Source organism: Brienomyrus brachyistius, chromosome 25 (assembly GCF_023856365.1).
Source record: "Brienomyrus brachyistius isolate T26 chromosome 25, BBRACH_0.4, whole genome shotgun sequence".
Classification (NCBI taxonomy): Eukaryota; Metazoa; Chordata; class Actinopteri; order Osteoglossiformes; family Mormyridae; genus Brienomyrus; species Brienomyrus brachyistius.
In genome coordinates, this window is record NC_064557.1 from 10,159,626 (window position 1) to 10,176,337 (window position 16,712).

Consider the following 16,712-nt stretch of genomic DNA (forward strand, 5'->3'; position numbering starts at 1 on the left):
CGTTTTCATTTAATATTCTTATATGAACAAAAGCGATGGGTTAGTTACCACAAATAATTTGAATTCCATTAGGCCAAGACAATTTGACGTATTTGAATCCTGAGGCACTGTTCTCTATCTATTTTTAAATGCAGGAGCAGAGTATAAAAGAAGCTCCATCATTATTAATTTAAAAAATTTTATGGACATTGGTAAATCCTATAAGTGATACAGGTGCCCCCCCCCCCCAAAACACTTTCACGCTAATGAATTTTAATCATGTGTTCTCAGTTATTTTCTTTAAAATCAGACCCTTCTGATTCTGATTCTAGTAAAGGCGTAGCTCCTCATTTCATAAATCTTTGTCTGCCAATTCCATTTAGAAATATAATCGTACCATGCTGTTGAGCAGAGATTGTTAATAGGGCGGTCAAATGATCACATTTCTAAATTGCGATTAATGTCATGCCACAATACCATCAAAACGATTTCATAGCTGTCTGTTCAATATAGAAATTAAATTCTTTTAAAATCATATTATTTTCCCATTGCAATATCAGGATTAATGCAATTTAAGTTAATGTGATCAGACATATAATGATGCCTTTTGCCTTTAAAGTGTCTGTGATTTATTATTATTATTATTATTATTATTATTATTATTATGCAAATGCGATGGATTGTTAAAAGAAAAAAATACAGTTTATTTTTTGTAAATTAACTAACCCCTCTGCAAAATCCACAGCATTCCACAGCTTGGTGGATACTGGCCACAGATCAGTACCGGTTCACAGAGTGAGGGTTTGGAACCCATTCTCTGTAGGACACCTTTTGGTCAAAAGTACATCAGCTTTTCACCAGTATGCTTTCGCCCTTAACACCAGTCTGAAGCTAAATGCTGCAATAGCATTTGAGGACCAGTTCAAACGTCCTGTTCTTTGACCGTATGACAGCATCAAAGCACATTAAGGGCGCAATGAGCCCGACTGGAAAAGCAGTGAAGATAATGACAGTCCTTTCCTTCCTCTCAGCCGGTGAGTGTGCAGTTCAGAAGAGCATCAAGCCTCCAGAAGGTTCTTTTCTACACTGGTTTATATATGTAGCGCCTGCTCATCATATACAGTCAGGTCCATAAATATTGGGACATCGACACAATTCTAATCTTTTTGGCTCTATACACCACCTCAATGGATTTGAAATGGAATGAACAAGATGTACTTTAACTGCAGACTTTCAGCTTTGATTTGAGGGTATTTACATACAAATCAGGTGAACGGTGTAGGAATTACAGCAGTTTGTATATCTGCCACCCACTTTTTAAGGGACCAAAAGTAATGGGACAATTGGCTGCTCAGCTGTTCCATGGCCAAGTGTGTGTCATTCCCTCATTATCTAATTTACAAGGAGCAGATAAAAAGTCTAGAGTTCATTTCAAGTGTGCTATTTGCATTTGGAATCCGTTGCTGTCAACTCTCAATATGAGATGCAAAGACCTATCACTATCAGTGAAGCAAGCCGTCATTAGGCTGAAAAATAAAAACAAACCCATCAGAGAGATAGCAAATACATTAGGTGTAGCCAAATCAACTGTTTGGAACATTCTTAAAAAGAAAGATTGCACCGGTGAGCTCAGCAACACCAAAAGAGTTGCAAGACCACGGAAAACAACTGTGGTGGATGACCGAAAAAATCTTTCCCTGGTGAAGAAAAACCCCTTCAGAACAGTTGGCCAGATCAAGAACACTCTCCAGGAAGTAGGTGTATGTGTGTCAAGGTCAACAATCAAGAGAAGACTTCACCAGAGTGAATACAGAGGGTTCAACTAAAGATGTAAACCATTGGTGAGCCTCAAAAACAGGAAGGCCAGATTAGAGTTTGCCAAACAACATCTAAAAAAGCCTTTACAGTTCTGGAACAACATCCTATGGACAGATGAGACAAAGATCAACTTGTACCAGAGTGATGGGAAGAGAAGAGTATGGAGAAGGAAAGGAACTGCTCACGATCCAAAACATACCACATCATCAGTGAAGTATGGTGGTGGTAGTGTCATGGCGTGGGCATGTATGGCTGCCACTGGAACTGGTTCCCTTGTATTTATTGATAATGTGCCTGCTGACAAAAGCAGCAGGATGAATTCTGAAGTGTTTCGGGCAATATTATCTGCTCATATTCAGCCAAATGCTTCAGAACTCATTGGACGGTGCTTCATAGTGCAGATGGACAATGACCTGAAGCATACTGCGAAAGCAACCAAAGAGTTTTTTAAGGCAAAGAAGTGGAATATTATGCAATGGCCAAGTCAATCACCTGACCTGAATCCGATTGAGTGTGTATTTCACTTGCTAAAGACAAAACTGAAGGGGAAATGCCCCAAGAACAAGCAGGAACAGAAGACAGTTGCAGTAGAGGCCTGGCAGAGCATCACTATGGATGTAACCCAGCGTTTGATGATGCCTGTGCATTCCGGACTTCAGGCTGTAATTGACTGCAAAGGATTTGCAACCAAGTATTAAAAAGTGAAAGTTTGATTTATGATTGTTAATTTGTCCCATTACTTTTGGTCCCTTAAAAAGTGGGTGGCAGATATACGAACTGCTGTAATTCCTACACCGTTCACCTGATTTGTATGTAAATACCCTCAAATTAAAGCTGAAAGTCTGCAGTTAAAGCACATCTTGTTCATTCCATTTCAAATCCATTGAGGTGGTGTATAGAGCCAAAAAGATTAGAATTGTGTCGATGTCCCAATATTTATGGACCTGACTGTATGATGACATTTTAACATAATATTTTCAAGTAGCACTTAAATGTAGATGATAACTTAGTTTTTTAGAAATACCTGTGTCATTTTCACAAGTGATTTCCCTCATTTTTCTGGCCCCTGGGGCTGTATGCCTGCCCCCCCCCCCCCAACCCAAACGCAGCCTTTGCCCAAGCTCTGCCGCCCCCTTTCCTGCCCGCCCAGATACGCATCCTCCCTCCCTGGCAAGCTCTCCCTCTCTCACAGGCTGATCTGGGACTGATATTTTCCAACTCGAGTCCCTTCACCTTCAGCCAGTCATTTCTCCTGGCTCCGCCTACAGAAGTCCCCGCCCAAATTAAGGTCCAGGCTTCATATGGTTCTTACTCTGTCACAAAGGTAAATGCACACTTTAGTTACTCACCGGCGCCGAAGTAATATGCAGTGGAACAGCACCCCTGTCACAGCGTCTAATTTTATCCTAATTTTTGTCTTTCTTTAAATGCGGCTATACTATATTAGCCTGTTTACTAGAGGTGTAAGATTTCTCCAAATCCATGGTTCATTTCAGACCTCAATTCTTGAGCCATGGTTCAGTTCACTTCTTTTTTTTTTTTTTTGGGGGGGGGGGGGGTTATTAACATCAATTTTGAACACTACAGAGGGTTAACCCTCTGTCAGTGCAGTGTTAATGTAGCATTCAGTCAATCAGCAGTTTTCAGCCTGCTCCTTTGGCCTCATGTCTTGCTCTCCGTCCCTCAGCTCATTTCCAGTCCCTCACCTTCTCCTGATATGCCGCCTTTCTCTGCCTCGCTTCTTTCTAACACTGTGGAGAGGGACTGGGATGGTGAAAAGGGAGTGACCTTCAAGGTGCGGGCACTTTTTCACTGGCAAGGGCAGACCAGTAGGGGGCACTGTGTCACACTTCATGCTTTTAAAGAGACCGAGGAACAAAGAGCCACATGTGTAACTCAGGTAGGGCCTGGGCCTCTGTAGATGAGGCTTTGCTCAGCTTGTTGAAAAAGCTCAGTGTTGTTTTGAATAAACTTCTCTTTCTTATACAGCCTCTGCGGGGATTTTGCATGGTGACCCTGAAGCTGCCACAGGGCTGGATTGAAATGGATCAGAGTGCTTCATCACACCCGAGACAGTCCCACAAATCAAAGCGACAGCACAGACAAAGATACCGCGGTAAACGGCTCCGGGAGCATGCCGGCCACACTGTACCTCACATTCAGCTGTACTGCTCCTCCCCTGGGTCAGTTTCCAACTCTAAGCAGAGCCCTGCATGCTTGAAGGACAAATGGGAGCTGTCTCAGAAAAGACTGTATTACCTTGGCGCACTGGCCGTGGGAGGCAAGGCCTGGGTGAGGAACCTGACAAGAGAGCACTTAGGATGCTCAAATGGAGCAGAGGAGGAGCTAAGACTGGATCCCAATGTTCTGATTGGCTACCAGAAAGGCCCGGTACATGGCGGTCAGCAAGTCCAAGTCTCCATTAGCCTGATGTCAAATTTCACTGGAGATTTAGTGGTTATAAGGTACAGTAAGTGTAATATATTAAATTTCCTAAATATGCTTAGATATGCCTTTGAATCTGCTTCATACTGCACTCTGACCTTTTGTCAGGATGAAAGTGAAGAAAGGACTTTTATCTCTGAGGGCAGATCAGACTCTGACCTCTGACCTTTGGGCCATTACGCTGGAGATGAATGCAGCTCCCTCACATGACACTGTCTCAATAATTTGTCATAAACTGAACAGACGCAGAGGCAGCTACAGGTGTGTCAAAAACATGTGACTCAAACACCAGAGCTTGTGTTGCCACAACACAAAAGGCATTTGACTTACCTGGTTGCTAATAAATAGTGTATGATTATTTTGTCAAATCTGGCTTTTGCAGTCCTACTGTTCACCAACAAGTGGCCTGTCTTTCTGTGGAGGGCTTACGCAAGCACTTTGGTGTTGTCATGGCAGTCACTGCTCATTGGTGGGTGGAGTATTCTGGTCACAGTTACCCCCTGTCACCACATAGGGCAGTGGTGAGCACATTCTTCTTCAGTAACTGGAAAATTGTAGGCATTGCTCCTACAACTAAGGTAATAGGCTTAATTTTTTTCCTGTATTAATATGCATCACAACAAGATTTTTGGGCATTTTTATGTTACTTGGCATCATGTTCTGGTGTGTCTTAATTGCACCAGGTATACCTTGACAGTTGTCTCTGATGCAGTGGGTAGCTTAGTAGATTAGGATGCTGTGCTTGTGATCAGAAGGTTGCTGGTACAAATCCTGGGGTTGGTAGATTGAGACGTCATTCTGGGTCCTCAATAAAGGGCCTGTTTGCTCCAGGGAGTGGCTGACCCTGCTTTTTCAAAATGCATGTTGCTTTGGATAAAAGTATCTACTAAGTTAATGTAATTTAGACATTTTAGCCTGATAATCTGTCAAAAATGAAAACTCATCTTAACTCTTACTCAGCAGTTTGGTTGTGCACCTCTTTTGCAGAGCCACACAATCATTAATACTGCAATTCTGAGCAGCCGACCCGTCTCACTTCCTGTCACTGTCCTGGCCGTGTCACGAGAGGGAGACGTGTCTGATATCACCGCTGCTGTAGCATGTCATTCCACTAATGACAAAGTCGTTAAGGCAAGTGTGCAGGTGTGCAAAATATATATTGAGGAAGCTTGAATTAAAACAAAGAAACCACTGGATTGGTAGGTTGTAGCTCAGTAGACCCTAAAGCAGTAATAATTATGATTCAACTACAACATAATTTTTCAGGTCTTGCTCTCCTTGCTTTTACAAAACCTGTTCCATTAACCATAAACATGTACTCTCTACTCTGTAGGTGTCAGCTAACTGTTCAGCCATATTTGTTGATGGAAGCGAATCTGGAGTGGGAAACGTTTGTGTGGAGGTCAAGTTTTTCCTGGGCACTTTGAGTGGGGCTCTCTGTCTGACAGTGTGGGCTCCTGTTATTCCACTCCTCATCTCGCTGTCGGACCCAGTACTCAGTGCCATCGAGGGCTGGAGTTCCTATACTGCTATGGGGTGGGTGTCCTCCTGCTGTCCATGGTCTGCTGTACGCTGTAATTTAACACGCAGTGCATCCACACTGTCTGCTATGTGCTGTAATGTAACATGCAGTGCACCCAGACTGTCTGTTGTATGCAGTAATGTAACATGCAGTGCATCCACACTGTCTATAATATGCTGTGATGAATCCACATTGTTTTCTCTGCATACAGTAGGTGCGCTCCTATCTACCAGAGGTCCACAGTCCAGGTTTTGGCTCAGTTTGCTGCCAATGCTGTGGTTAACACGGGTCAGCTGACCTACATGCTGGGGTCGCCAGATTGGTTTATAGACGTGACTGAGCTGGTTGGTGACTGGCTGAAGGTGCGAGATCCACAGGTGGCTTGTCTTGATCTACAGCATAATCTGATTGGTCTACATCCTGGAGTCACATCACTGCAGGTTAAGTGTTGTAAAATATCAAATTATTATAAAGTGCATAAAAGTAGATGATATTTCTATATTGTAAATACATTTTAAAAGCTTTCATCAATTTAATGAAATATACCAAATATTAAATATTACACATCAGCGCCTGACCTCACAAATGCTCACCTGGAAGAATGGTGAAAAATTACTATAAACACACTCCTAAACCTTGAGGACAGCCTTCCCAGAAGAGTTAAAGCTGTTATAGCTGCAAAGGGTGGGCCAACTCCGTATTAAAGCCTATGTATTAAGAATGGGATGTCATTAAAGTTTATGTGCGTGTAAAGGCAGGTATCTCAATACTTTTGTCAATTTAGTGTAGATGAATCCAGTTGCGCAGCATGACATCAGCCTTGTCACATGATCTGAAAGTCCCAAATAGTGACCATTTCTTCATTACTCATTTAATGGCCTCTCATTCTCTGCCATGATGATGCTGTAGTCAGAGGCAGAACAGGCACAGCCCAGACCCTGGTTTTCCTGCTTTGATAATGCTGCTTTTTGGGAAGGTCCCCCATAGACCAGTAGTTGCCTTTCTTAATGCTAACACTTCTAAGTAGTGTCAACCAGACTGCTCATTTCATTTTATCGGTATTTTTATATTCCGTTATTCACAGCTTGATAACCAAATATCACAGAATCTACCCAAATACTGATTCATATAGTTATCATTCACTGCTTAACCTTCAAATGGTTTCTTGACTGAAGGTCATTTCACGCCAGTGGGATGGTGTGCTGGCCAGCTACGATGTCACTGTGACGGACGACAGCGTGATCCCTGGGGACCTCTCTGTGCAGGTGGTGGGGGGGCTTGGCCTGTCTGTGAACGAGAACCCTGGCCATGTCTCCATAGTAAGCGCAGTGGTGACAGCACATAGTACACTGTACCGCCGTGGCCAGGTGAGCTGCATGGCAGCCATCACCAATTTCATCCCAGCGTCACAAAGCTGTAAATGAATCACTTTGGACTAAAACTAAATCGGTTTTCATGTCATTTCCTCTCATTCCCCAAACTGTCCTTCTTTGCTCCCTCAGGAAGCTTCGCTCAGTGTTTGGCTTCACTTCAGCGACCACACCACTGCACCGCTCACCGCCTTTGCCGACGCACCCTCCTCCCTGCGCCTGTCTGCCCTCTCCGAATCTGTGGTCACACTGATAGCAGCTCCATCCCAGCAGGTTGTAGCTCGGGGCAACGGTGAAGGCCCACTCTTAAAGGCAGAGCTCCTAGTTTCGACTTGTCAGCTAACATCCGCTGAAACCGAGAGGCAGTTGCTGGACCTAAGGGAAGGTACTGCAACGAGGAACTTGGCTGCGGGTTCTGCCTGGCTTAGGGTGACTTTGGACTCCAGATTCCGACCAATGGAGAGTGAGGACCCGGATTCAGCCATGGTGGGAATGTCTGAAGTGCTTTTGGAATTTGACAAGGACTTTTCTAATGGTTTGGGAGACAACTCTTCACAGCATTATAATGGCTATAATGGTAGCTTGAAAATTGAGAGGGAGCAAGCAGTTTTACCTGGAAACGGTGAGCAGAGTGGTGTTTACTCTTCCTCTGGGGCAGGAACGGGAGAGAGTGAGTCTGAGGTGGAAGTTGCTGTGGTCCTCTTGCTGTTTGTCCTGTCAGCTTTTCTTTTTCTGCTAAACTGCCTGCCTTGCACATTGAGGCAGAGGATGAGGAGGTCACACCGGGACATGGAAGCCGATGAAGGACTGAAGGGGCCGGAGGATGAGGAGGTCACACTGGGGCATGGAAGCCAATGAAGGAGTGAAGGGGCCGGAGGATGAGGAGGTCATACCGGGGCGTGGAAGCCGATGAAGGAGTGAAGGGGCTGGAGGATGAGGAGGTCACACCGGGACATGGAAGCCGATGAAGGAGTCAAGGGGCTGGAGGATGAGGAGGTCATACTGGTGCGTGGAAGCTGATGAAGGAGTGAAGGGAAGGGAGGATGAGGAGGTCACACCGGGGCATGGAAGCTCATGCAGGAGCGTAAGAGTCAGAGGAGGCTGGCGAGACACTTTGTCAGATCTAGGGCAAACATACAACATAACTTTTTTTGTTAGCCGATTAGCAGTTCTTCTAACTTTTGAAAACTGTTACCGAACAAATTACCTTCCTCTTACATTTTTTTGTAGGTAAGGTAAATAAAGTTTGAGCATCCAAAACTTTGTAAAGCCTAAAATTTATTTGTTCCGGTCTGTTGTGAGCATGTCTGGAACAGTCTATCTGGCACACTGTTGGCTGACTATGTGTAAACACAAGACGTAATTGGTCAATAAGTTGTATTTGAGGTAGTCTGGGCTAAATGTAAGTGAACAAAGTCCATTTAAACTGGGGTACTCTGAACCAAGTGGAAAACAGAGGTCTGTATCTCAAACCAGGATTTCTTGCTTAGTTAGTTTAAATAGATTTTTTCATTCGCTTACATTTAGCTCAGACTACCTTAAATCCAACAAGCTATCTGGCTTGTCACATAATAAGGCTTCTCTGAAAAAAATACTGAAAAAAAGCAATCCCCAACTGGGTTTCAGAGCCCGAAAGCAAACCGATGCTAAATTCGTATAATAAAAGTGCGCGGTAATTTTTTTGTGGTTTATAGGTTTACTTAAGTAAACTTTGGAGTTAGCAGATTAGCGGTTATCAATTTATCGACACTTTTTGGTTAATCTCGTTTAGCAAAATTTAAGGTTTAGTAAAGAATGTTCCAAACGGGACTTGAACAAACGACCTTCGGATCCCTGCTTCCCCGTCAAAAACAAGCAAAGCGTAATTTCACGAAATTTCACAAAATTTCGCGAAAAATGGCACCTTGTTGTGTGGGATGAACTAACAACGCTTTCTCGTTTCTTTTTCTCATTCATCAGTCTTTTCCTTCATTGTTTTCTTCCTATTATTTCCGCCTTCTTCCCTCCTTCAAACAGACTATTGGTCGCCCGACTATATTATTTAATCTTACCTTTTATAAAATGCTCGCTCCAAATTCTTGAGTACTTGGAAGTTGTTTTTAAGTTATTTCATGCTTTTGTGTGTGTCTATAGATGTTTTTGTAGTGTATGTGTGAAGACTGAATTGGTTAAAGTGGAGTGGGTGAAATTAACTATTTATGAATATTGGTTGTGCTTGCATAAATTTTCAAATATAAAAGATAATTTCATGTCCGTTATCTCATTTGGCTTATTTCAATCAAGCTATAAACTTATACTATGAAAAATATTGGTGTTTATTATTATTATTATTATTATTATTATTATACAACCCGTTATACATTATAAATTACTTTGAAATGCAAAAAGTCTGATTGGATCACTGCTCCAATTCAGTAGCATAACCCTAATATATACTGAATCAACAACGCTTCACTTTTGTTTTTTATAACTTCAAATAATTTCTTGTTTTTTGTCAAAGGTACCGCCCGGCTAGCTCAGTCGGTAGAGCATGAGACTCTTAATCTCAGGGTCGTGGGTTCGAGCCCCACGTTGGGCGATTTCCTTTTAGTCACTAAATATTTGCTTGATTCATTTTCTGCCAAAGAAAACATGCACAAGGCTACATGCACAATGCGCTTTTCAGTAAAACTGGAAATACAGACTCTGTACATCGACACACTTGACTGTCCCGAAAACAATGGTTTAGGTATTATTTACGTTTAACCTATTGCTGACTAAATGCCCCTAGCGTATCGTCGGGGATACGAGGAGTTGGCTCTAGTATTTCTAACGATGTGAAGTGCAACCCTGCTGGGAACGAAACCCCTCGCGCCAAGAGTAAAAGCCTGATATTTCCCCGCGCTTACCGATTATTTCAGAACTAGATATACTTCCTGCATAATGCAAATTATTATCTCAATCGAGTCACTTGCAGACAAATCATGTCCAAGGTTCAGCGTCCACATAACGCGATAATAGAAAACCTCCCCGCAGACTCAGCAAACGTTATCGTCGACACCCCCGCTTCACGAACGAAAATTGAAGCACTTGTCATTAATGTGTGCGTATTATACATCAAAACCTTATACAACCAAATAATAATCAGCTGAAAACTCTTAGTCCATGAATAAATACAATGCACTGCTTTCTACATAGATTTACATAAATACTCAATAAATGAGTATTGATTCAAACGGACTAAACGAATTCCCTGGTGGTCTAGTGGTTAGGATTCGGCGCTCTCACCGCCGCGGCCCGGGTTCGATTCCCGGTCAGGGAAATGCTATGTTTTTCCTTTCTTAATAAATGCTATTTATGAACAAGAATACATTACCTACTGTAAAAAAATTGGACAGAATCTCTGTAACACATTTCACGGCGGTGCATTAAAACAACTCATTATTTGGGTGTGACACACTGAAAATATAGTACAGGACAAACACTTTTCATTTAAAATTTTTCCTGTACCATGACTGCATAACAATGATATCGAACTAATTTTATCATTGTAAAACAGATCTACTGCATTTTAGTCAGTCATGTACATATGTACATAGTAGCAAGGGGATTCTGCAACACATGTAAACATCTAACACAAAAATCACATTGCGTAAATTAGTGTGGATTGTATACTGCTGGTGAAAATACCAAGTTCTCACTGGAACAAGAACCTCTGAACAAAGGTCAAATAAACACCGCAATCGGGCGGCATTTTCACAGTCATTTATCTGATGGTGACACCGAGTGTGAAAGCAGGACACAAATAGGAGGTAACATGCAAAACGTCAGACACAGCTGGGGACTACCGTTAGCCCACTAGGGTAATGTACAATTACGGAAAACAAAGCAACGGAAACCCAGCACTTAGTCTGCAGGCTGTAACACGAGGACACAGACATCGCCACATAAACTGCAATGCACATGCTTCTCAGAAGTCAGTTCTCATTTCAGATTGTGCACTTGTCTCCGGTGATAATTAAGGTTACTTCCATAGGAAAATCTTGCTCCACAAATCGTACAACCAAACGGTCTCGCGCCTGTGTGCGTATTCATGTGCCTTTTCATGTTACTACACTGGGAGAACCGTTTCCCACATATTGTGCAACTGAATGGCTTCTCTCCCGTGTGAATTCTGAAGTGCCTTTCAAGATTTTTTGGACTTTGGAAACCTTTTCCACACAAAGTACATATTTGCTTTTTTCTGATGATGTATTCATGGAGAGGGCCTGGTATGGCCATTGTTAAGGCTTCACTGCCCCCTCTTCCAGTGAACGACAGTGACTTCTCTTCTTGTTTCAGCCTCATTTCTAGACAGTCATATATTGCTCTTTGTTCATCCCCAGACGGTTGAACACCCTCTGCTAGCACACACACATCTTCACTGGATGTTCTCTTGCCACAATTCGCAACTTCTGCCTCAAGTCCTAGGGGAAGGGTTAGAAGTAACAAACACTTCGTAAGAAAATAATCATGTAACCATTAGCTGCATACCACTCAATACCTTGTTTATATAACATCACACTGCCACTAAATATGCCAATATAGTGGGCACAACTCACATAGGTTGTGGGTTCAAATTTGTGCATGCTCAATGCACTGGTGCTAGAGTTTTTGCTACAAATACCCAATATGACCCAACATTAACACGAGTCTTATTGATCCTAATGTCAGGCTTACTTTCATTTTTGACCATTTGCCCTCCAAATGGACAAGTACCTCTGACATCATGATGAAGTCTCTCTTCTTTGACGAGTAGTGCTTCAGAGTCTGTCATGTTCAAGTCTTCTGACTGTTGATAGAAAAAAGGAAACATCTTAATTACCCAGTCTTTCACGTCTCAATACATTACAAGCACCATAAACAGCCTTGTTACCAATATGTGGCAGATGAATGATCAATGAATCATGACGACAGCATTCAAATGTTTGATGGATCTCAGTTACTACATAGACACTTGCATTTTAGGACGTGCGGATCTTCCGTTACTCGTGGAATTTGGACAGTTTACATGACCCAGTACACTGAACACTTGAAAACTTGAAACCATTAACATGTCAATAACCCTTTCTGTAAGTATTGTGGGACAAAAAAAAATAAAAAATTAACTGCTTACACCTTGTATGCAATCATTGCTTGTTTTTCCAACACAGGATTTATAAAGAATGCTATGAAGTAGACAAGTGTAATAAAAAATTAAATATAAATACACAAATAATTTGATTAAAAACACTGAAAATGAAATAGTTTTGAAGATTCCACTAGCAATTTCTGCTAAATGTTGTCACAGTCAAATCAACATTTTTCTTGGTAACACTTGAAACTACTTAAAAGTAGAACATGTTTAAATCTTAAATTGCCATAATCATGAAAAACCATCTTCTGTCAAGAGAATTTCTATAAATTTAGACCAAACCAATACAACCAGAGGCCTCAAGCAGAATTTGGTATAGAAATGTATGACCTTGCTTTACTATTCCTCAGCTGGTACAAGAAAGAGTATAATCTGCGAAGATGGACCAAAGAAGCTTGTCACAATTAAACGATTCAATCTGTCACAAGTCATTCTTTTTTTTTTATTAAAAAGTTCAACAAACTTCAATTACAGTGCACAAACAGCAACATGTACATAAAGGCTGAAGATTAAGATGTTATGAGAACAGGTTCATGGCAGAGGTCCATGCCATCAATTTATGTACAATAAAAATGCATTTAATTTTCAAAATGGCCTGCAATAGTGTAGGTCACAAAAGAAAAAGAATGTGACAAAATGTGTATGACCATAGACATCTATATCCATTTAAGCCAAAGGTAATTTGGCACGATTCCTTCCAATATTAAATCATGATACAGATTTGGTTCAAAAGTTTGGACACCCAACGCATAGAAAGATGTTCTCAGACTATTCTCTACACTATACAGCAAGTATAGACATCAAAACTATAATATATGGAATTATGTACTGACCAAAAAAAAAAAAAAAAACACAGGTTGCTGGTTCAAATCCTGTGGTCCACAGAGTGATGCCACCATTGCCCCCTAAGAAAGGCCCTTAACCTCAATTGCCCCAGGGACTGACTGACCCGACTGTCTCCTCTATGCCAGTTTCATGAGGTGGCCTCCTGGGATGCTTTTCCAGCTGTCCTGAAGGTCCCACCTATTTGCTGAGCACTCATTGGCTGCATTTCCTTCACTATCTGGTTAAACTCCTCAACAACCATCTCTACTGGGTATAGGTCAGGGGGCCAGGTCATGTGATGCGACACTATCACTCTCCTTTGTAGGCAGCCTGATGTGTCCAAACTTTTGACCGGTACTGTATATTTATCTAACAAAGCAGACTTTGACTACATGTGGTTCCTTTGCTGGTGTGTTTTGAGATTACGTATCCATGCAAACCTTCTCCCACAGTGTGCACAGCTAAACGGCTTCTCTCCTGTGTGAACCCTCTGATGTTTTTTCAGGTTACCCGACTCGGCAAACCATTTCCCACAAAGCGTGCATCTAAATGGCTTCTCCCCAGTGTGAACTCTCAGGTGGATCTCCACCTTTTTTGGCCGATTAAAAGCTTTTCCACAAATTGTGCAAACAAACAGTTTCTCTCTTGCACCCATCCTGCTTTGGGTTTTAATGTCTTTGGGTGTGATTAGACTGGCCTCACAGGGAAGGAAGCCGTTCATATCTATGGCATCTGATCTGGACTCTCCCATGCTTTCGCTCCCAGTCATTGGGACCCGTGGTGGACACGCGTCGAACGCGCTCTCTCTCTGCCTCCTGTCCCCGCGTCCCTCTCCTTTGTCATGACTACGCGCTGCGTACACCGCTGCTGCAGGGAGCGTGTCACCGTCCCATGCTGAGCACATGTCGGCATCTGCATCCTCGGGCACTGAGTCTACCATCACAAGCTCCGGCTTCATGTCCGCAGAGCCGACAGAGACACTGTCACCCGCGTCTTCTGCTGCTGAAATATGCTGCAGCTCTGAGTGAAACGACAAGCCCTCAGAGTCCATTTCTGTGGCATAAGAGCACGAAGGATCATCTGCATCTGTCTCATCGACCCCATGTGCAAAGAATGTCCTCAGGTGGCCACGTCTGCTGTATGCAGTGTAATCACAGTAGAGACTGGCCAGTCTTCCTGTGCTCTGTTCAGAGGCTGAATGCTGGAGCACTTTTCTGCCACTGGCTCTCTCTGGCTCTGCCTTAAGAACAGTCTCCAATCCACTGACCTCCGAAAGACAGCGGTGGCTCCCATGGTGCTCAGTAAACTCCTCGTGGCCTTTCGAAGCCTTTGGAGAAGCCGTGTTTATGACCGGGTCCAGGTTGCGATCAGCCGCCCCCACTGTGACCTCTGTATATGATGCAAGAGCCCAATTAATAGCACTGCATATAATCCCTGCAGGTCCAACCTTCACACTGGTGACAAATTGTCAAGTCAAGAAACCACAACATTAGGGCAGTTAGAAACAAAACGCCAATGCTTTTGTGCACCATTAATGAAGTACAATAGCCACATCACTGCCTCTTACAGATTGGACATTATATTGTTTCACGCCTCCCTAACCAAATCAATCCTTCCATTAATCCCCAGTGCACCCTTACTTTCTGCTCTCAGGCTCAGGTCTCCCTGCAGACTGGCTCGCTCCAGATCCTCCTCAAGTCTCTCCTCCTTGATGAGTAGCGATTCAGGTGCTGCATCCTCCTCCATGTCGGCTGACTGTAGTGAGGAGTACTCGTCAGACCCCTGACCAAACTGACCCCATGACTCTCCCCATCTTTACTGCTATGTATAAGCATCAATCCACATTCCAAGTGCTTGTTCAGGACAGAGCGTGGACCTATACTAGGCACGGAACAGTGTAGACAAGGTGCCAGACATTAAGATAACGATAAATAATATCAAGTGAAATTCTTGTGCGTACAACAGCGAGTACGTAGAGCACTGGCGAACACATAGATAATTGGGTTTCGCCCACAAACAATTACACACACATTCAGCTAACTACATGTCTTTGGACTGTGGAAGAAAACCAGAGGACCACAGAGAGAGCGTGCAAACTGCACACAGCCACAGGGCAGAGGTGGGATTCTAACTCCTGCGGTGGGAGGAGACAATGCTCTTTGTCTGCATCCTGCTTTGCCATACAAACATTTAAAACAGTTTCTCTAGAGCAGCGTTTTTCGAACGAATCTTCGGGGACCCCCAGACGGTCCACGTTTTTGTTCCTTCACAATTCCCTGAGAGTTGGGATGGAGTAAAAACGCAGACCGCCTGGGGTCCCCGAGGACTTGTTAGAGAAACACGGCTGTAGGGTAACGCAAATAAATCTAGGAATAAGGAGCATCAGACAGACTAAGTCTCACCCTACGTGCCCTTTTAGCAGTGACTAAATCATTTTCACATAGAGTCACACCGTTACTTTCACTAATACGGAATAAACAGCCTCAGCCGAGACCCCATCCGACCTGCTCCATGTTGCACGGCGGCAGGCCCCCGTCCTCGGCATCTCCTCTTCCCCGCTTCTGCCGGCCGATGGACCGCCCTTCGCGGCTCTCTGGGTAGAAAGGCACAAGTTGAACTTGATAACCGGAAAAACGGTCTGTCAACCGGGCCGCTGCGGACCGGAGCTCACCCAGGAAGCGCCCCCTTCACCGATGTAAACTTACCGACTACCGTGTCTCCTGAGCAGCTACCAGCGGAGCCCGGCTCCCTCGCCGGCCCAGGTTCCAGCAGCTGGATCCTCCGCTTGAGGGCCCGGTTCTCCCTCTGCGCCTGGGTCACCTGGAGGCGCAGCAGCGCGTATCCATCGTCCACCAGCTTGCAGATCTCCGCCACGGCCGCGTTAGCCAACACCTCCATGACGGAGGCCAGCTGCGAGTGAAGCGCCGCACGGTCCATGGTGCCCAGCTGGCCGAATCTGGTTGTACCCACCGACACTGTGCTGCTGAGATACCGCTTCTTCCCTAAGTGTCACCCCGTCAGAGTATCACGGAGGCGCTACAGCGGATTAAAATGCCGGCGCCTTTTGTCGCGCGCTCTCATCACATCAGCGGTAGTTTCCGGTCTGCAGGGCGGCGCTGGCGGACGGCACCCTACCATAAATACCCGAAAATGCTGACTGTACTTTAACGTAAATACCCGAATATAGACACCATTATTTGTGGTCTCCACCACCAAAAAGCTTTTGCCGGGCTGTTCCGGCCAGATGTCCGAAGAGTTCAGTTTTTCATGATATGTGGAGGAACAATAGTCTGTTTGAAGGAGGGAAGAATGTGGAAATAATGGGAAGAAAACAAGGAAGGAAAAGATTGGGGAATGAGAAAAAGAAATGAGAAAGCGTTGCAGGGTCATCCCACACAAGGTGCCATTTTTCGTGAAACAGAAAAATTACGCTTTGCTTGTTTTTGACGGGGAAGCAGGGATCCGAAGGTCGTTTGTTCAAATCCCGTTTGAAACATTTTTAACTAAACCTTAAATTTAGCTAAAAGAGATTAACTGTACCTTTTATAGTTTAATAAATAAGACATTTTAACAATGTTACTGAACTGATTTTTTTTTTTTA

The 16,712-nt window shown here is 43.6% G+C and overlaps 2 protein-coding genes and 2 non-coding genes across 6 annotated transcripts; 3 read left to right on the top strand and 1 right to left on the bottom strand.

Moving 5' to 3' along the window:
• Positions 1-3,514: 3,514 nt before the first annotated feature.
• On the top strand, positions 3,515-8,394 carry tmem132a (transmembrane protein 132A). The gene is made up of 9 exons (XM_048995484.1): positions 3,515-3,592; positions 3,787-4,262; positions 4,351-4,503; positions 4,625-4,820; positions 5,230-5,373; positions 5,576-5,778; positions 5,979-6,204; positions 6,940-7,131; positions 7,267-8,394. The coding sequence occupies exons 1-9, from the start codon at positions 3,515-3,517 to the stop codon at positions 7,990-7,992; spliced, it is 2,394 nt and encodes a 797-aa protein (XP_048851441.1). The 3' UTR covers positions 7,993-8,394.
• A 1,245-nt stretch (positions 8,395-9,639) lies between these two features.
• trnak-cuu (transfer RNA lysine (anticodon CUU)) lies at positions 9,640-9,712 on the top strand. Its single transcript has one exon. It is a non-coding gene; the product is annotated as a tRNA-Lys (tRNA).
• Positions 9,713-10,363: 651 nt separating this feature from the next.
• trnae-cuc (transfer RNA glutamic acid (anticodon CUC)) lies at positions 10,364-10,435 on the top strand. Its single transcript has one exon. It is a non-coding gene; the product is annotated as a tRNA-Glu (tRNA).
• On the bottom strand, positions 10,388-16,239 carry LOC125720648 (zinc finger protein 239-like). 3 transcript variants are annotated; one of them, XM_048996339.1, is made up of 6 exons: positions 15,817-16,239; positions 15,616-15,704; positions 14,752-14,866; positions 14,379-14,500; positions 11,872-11,944; positions 10,388-11,579 (listed from the first exon to the last, which is right to left on the bottom strand). In XM_048996339.1, exons 1-6 carry the CDS (start codon positions 16,046-16,048, stop codon positions 11,098-11,100), a joined length of 1,113 nt encoding a protein of 370 aa, XP_048852296.1. In that variant the 5' UTR covers positions 16,049-16,239; the 3' UTR covers positions 10,388-11,097. The 3 variants fall into 3 exon arrangements, with proteins under 3 accessions (XP_048852296.1, XP_048852297.1, XP_048852295.1); XM_048996340.1 differs by lacking the exon at positions 14,379-14,500 and having other exon boundaries at positions 11,445-11,579; positions 15,817-16,237; XM_048996338.1 differs by lacking the exons at positions 10,388-11,579; positions 11,872-11,944 and having other exon boundaries at positions 12,708-14,500; positions 15,817-16,236.
• Between the last annotated feature and the right edge of the window lie 473 nt (positions 16,240-16,712).

Excerpts from the sequence above, each read along its gene's own strand:
- tmem132a (XM_048995484.1), top strand. The coding sequence starts at position 3,515 with ATGCCGCCTTTCTCTGCCTCGCTTCTTTCTAACACTGTGGAGAGGGAC. Across the intron at positions 4,504-4,624 it reads AGACGCAGAGGCAGCTACAG|TCCTACTGTTCACCAACAAG; the intron begins GTGTGTCAAAAA and ends TGGCTTTTGCAG. Across the intron at positions 4,821-5,229 it reads GCATTGCTCCTACAACTAAG|AGCCACACAATCATTAATAC; the intron begins GTAATAGGCTTA and ends CCTCTTTTGCAG.
- LOC125720648 (XM_048996338.1), bottom strand. The coding sequence starts at position 16,048 with ATGGACCGTGCGGCGCTTCACTCGCAGCTGGCCTCCGTCATGGAGGTG. Across the intron at positions 14,867-15,615 it reads CGCCGTGCAACATGGAGCAG|TCAGCCGACATGGAGGAGGA; the intron begins GTCGGATGGGGT and ends TCCTCACTACAG. Across the intron at positions 14,501-14,751 it reads CCTGAGCCTGAGAGCAGAAA|AGGTCACAGTGGGGGCGGCT; the intron begins GTAAGGGTGCAC and ends CATCATATACAG.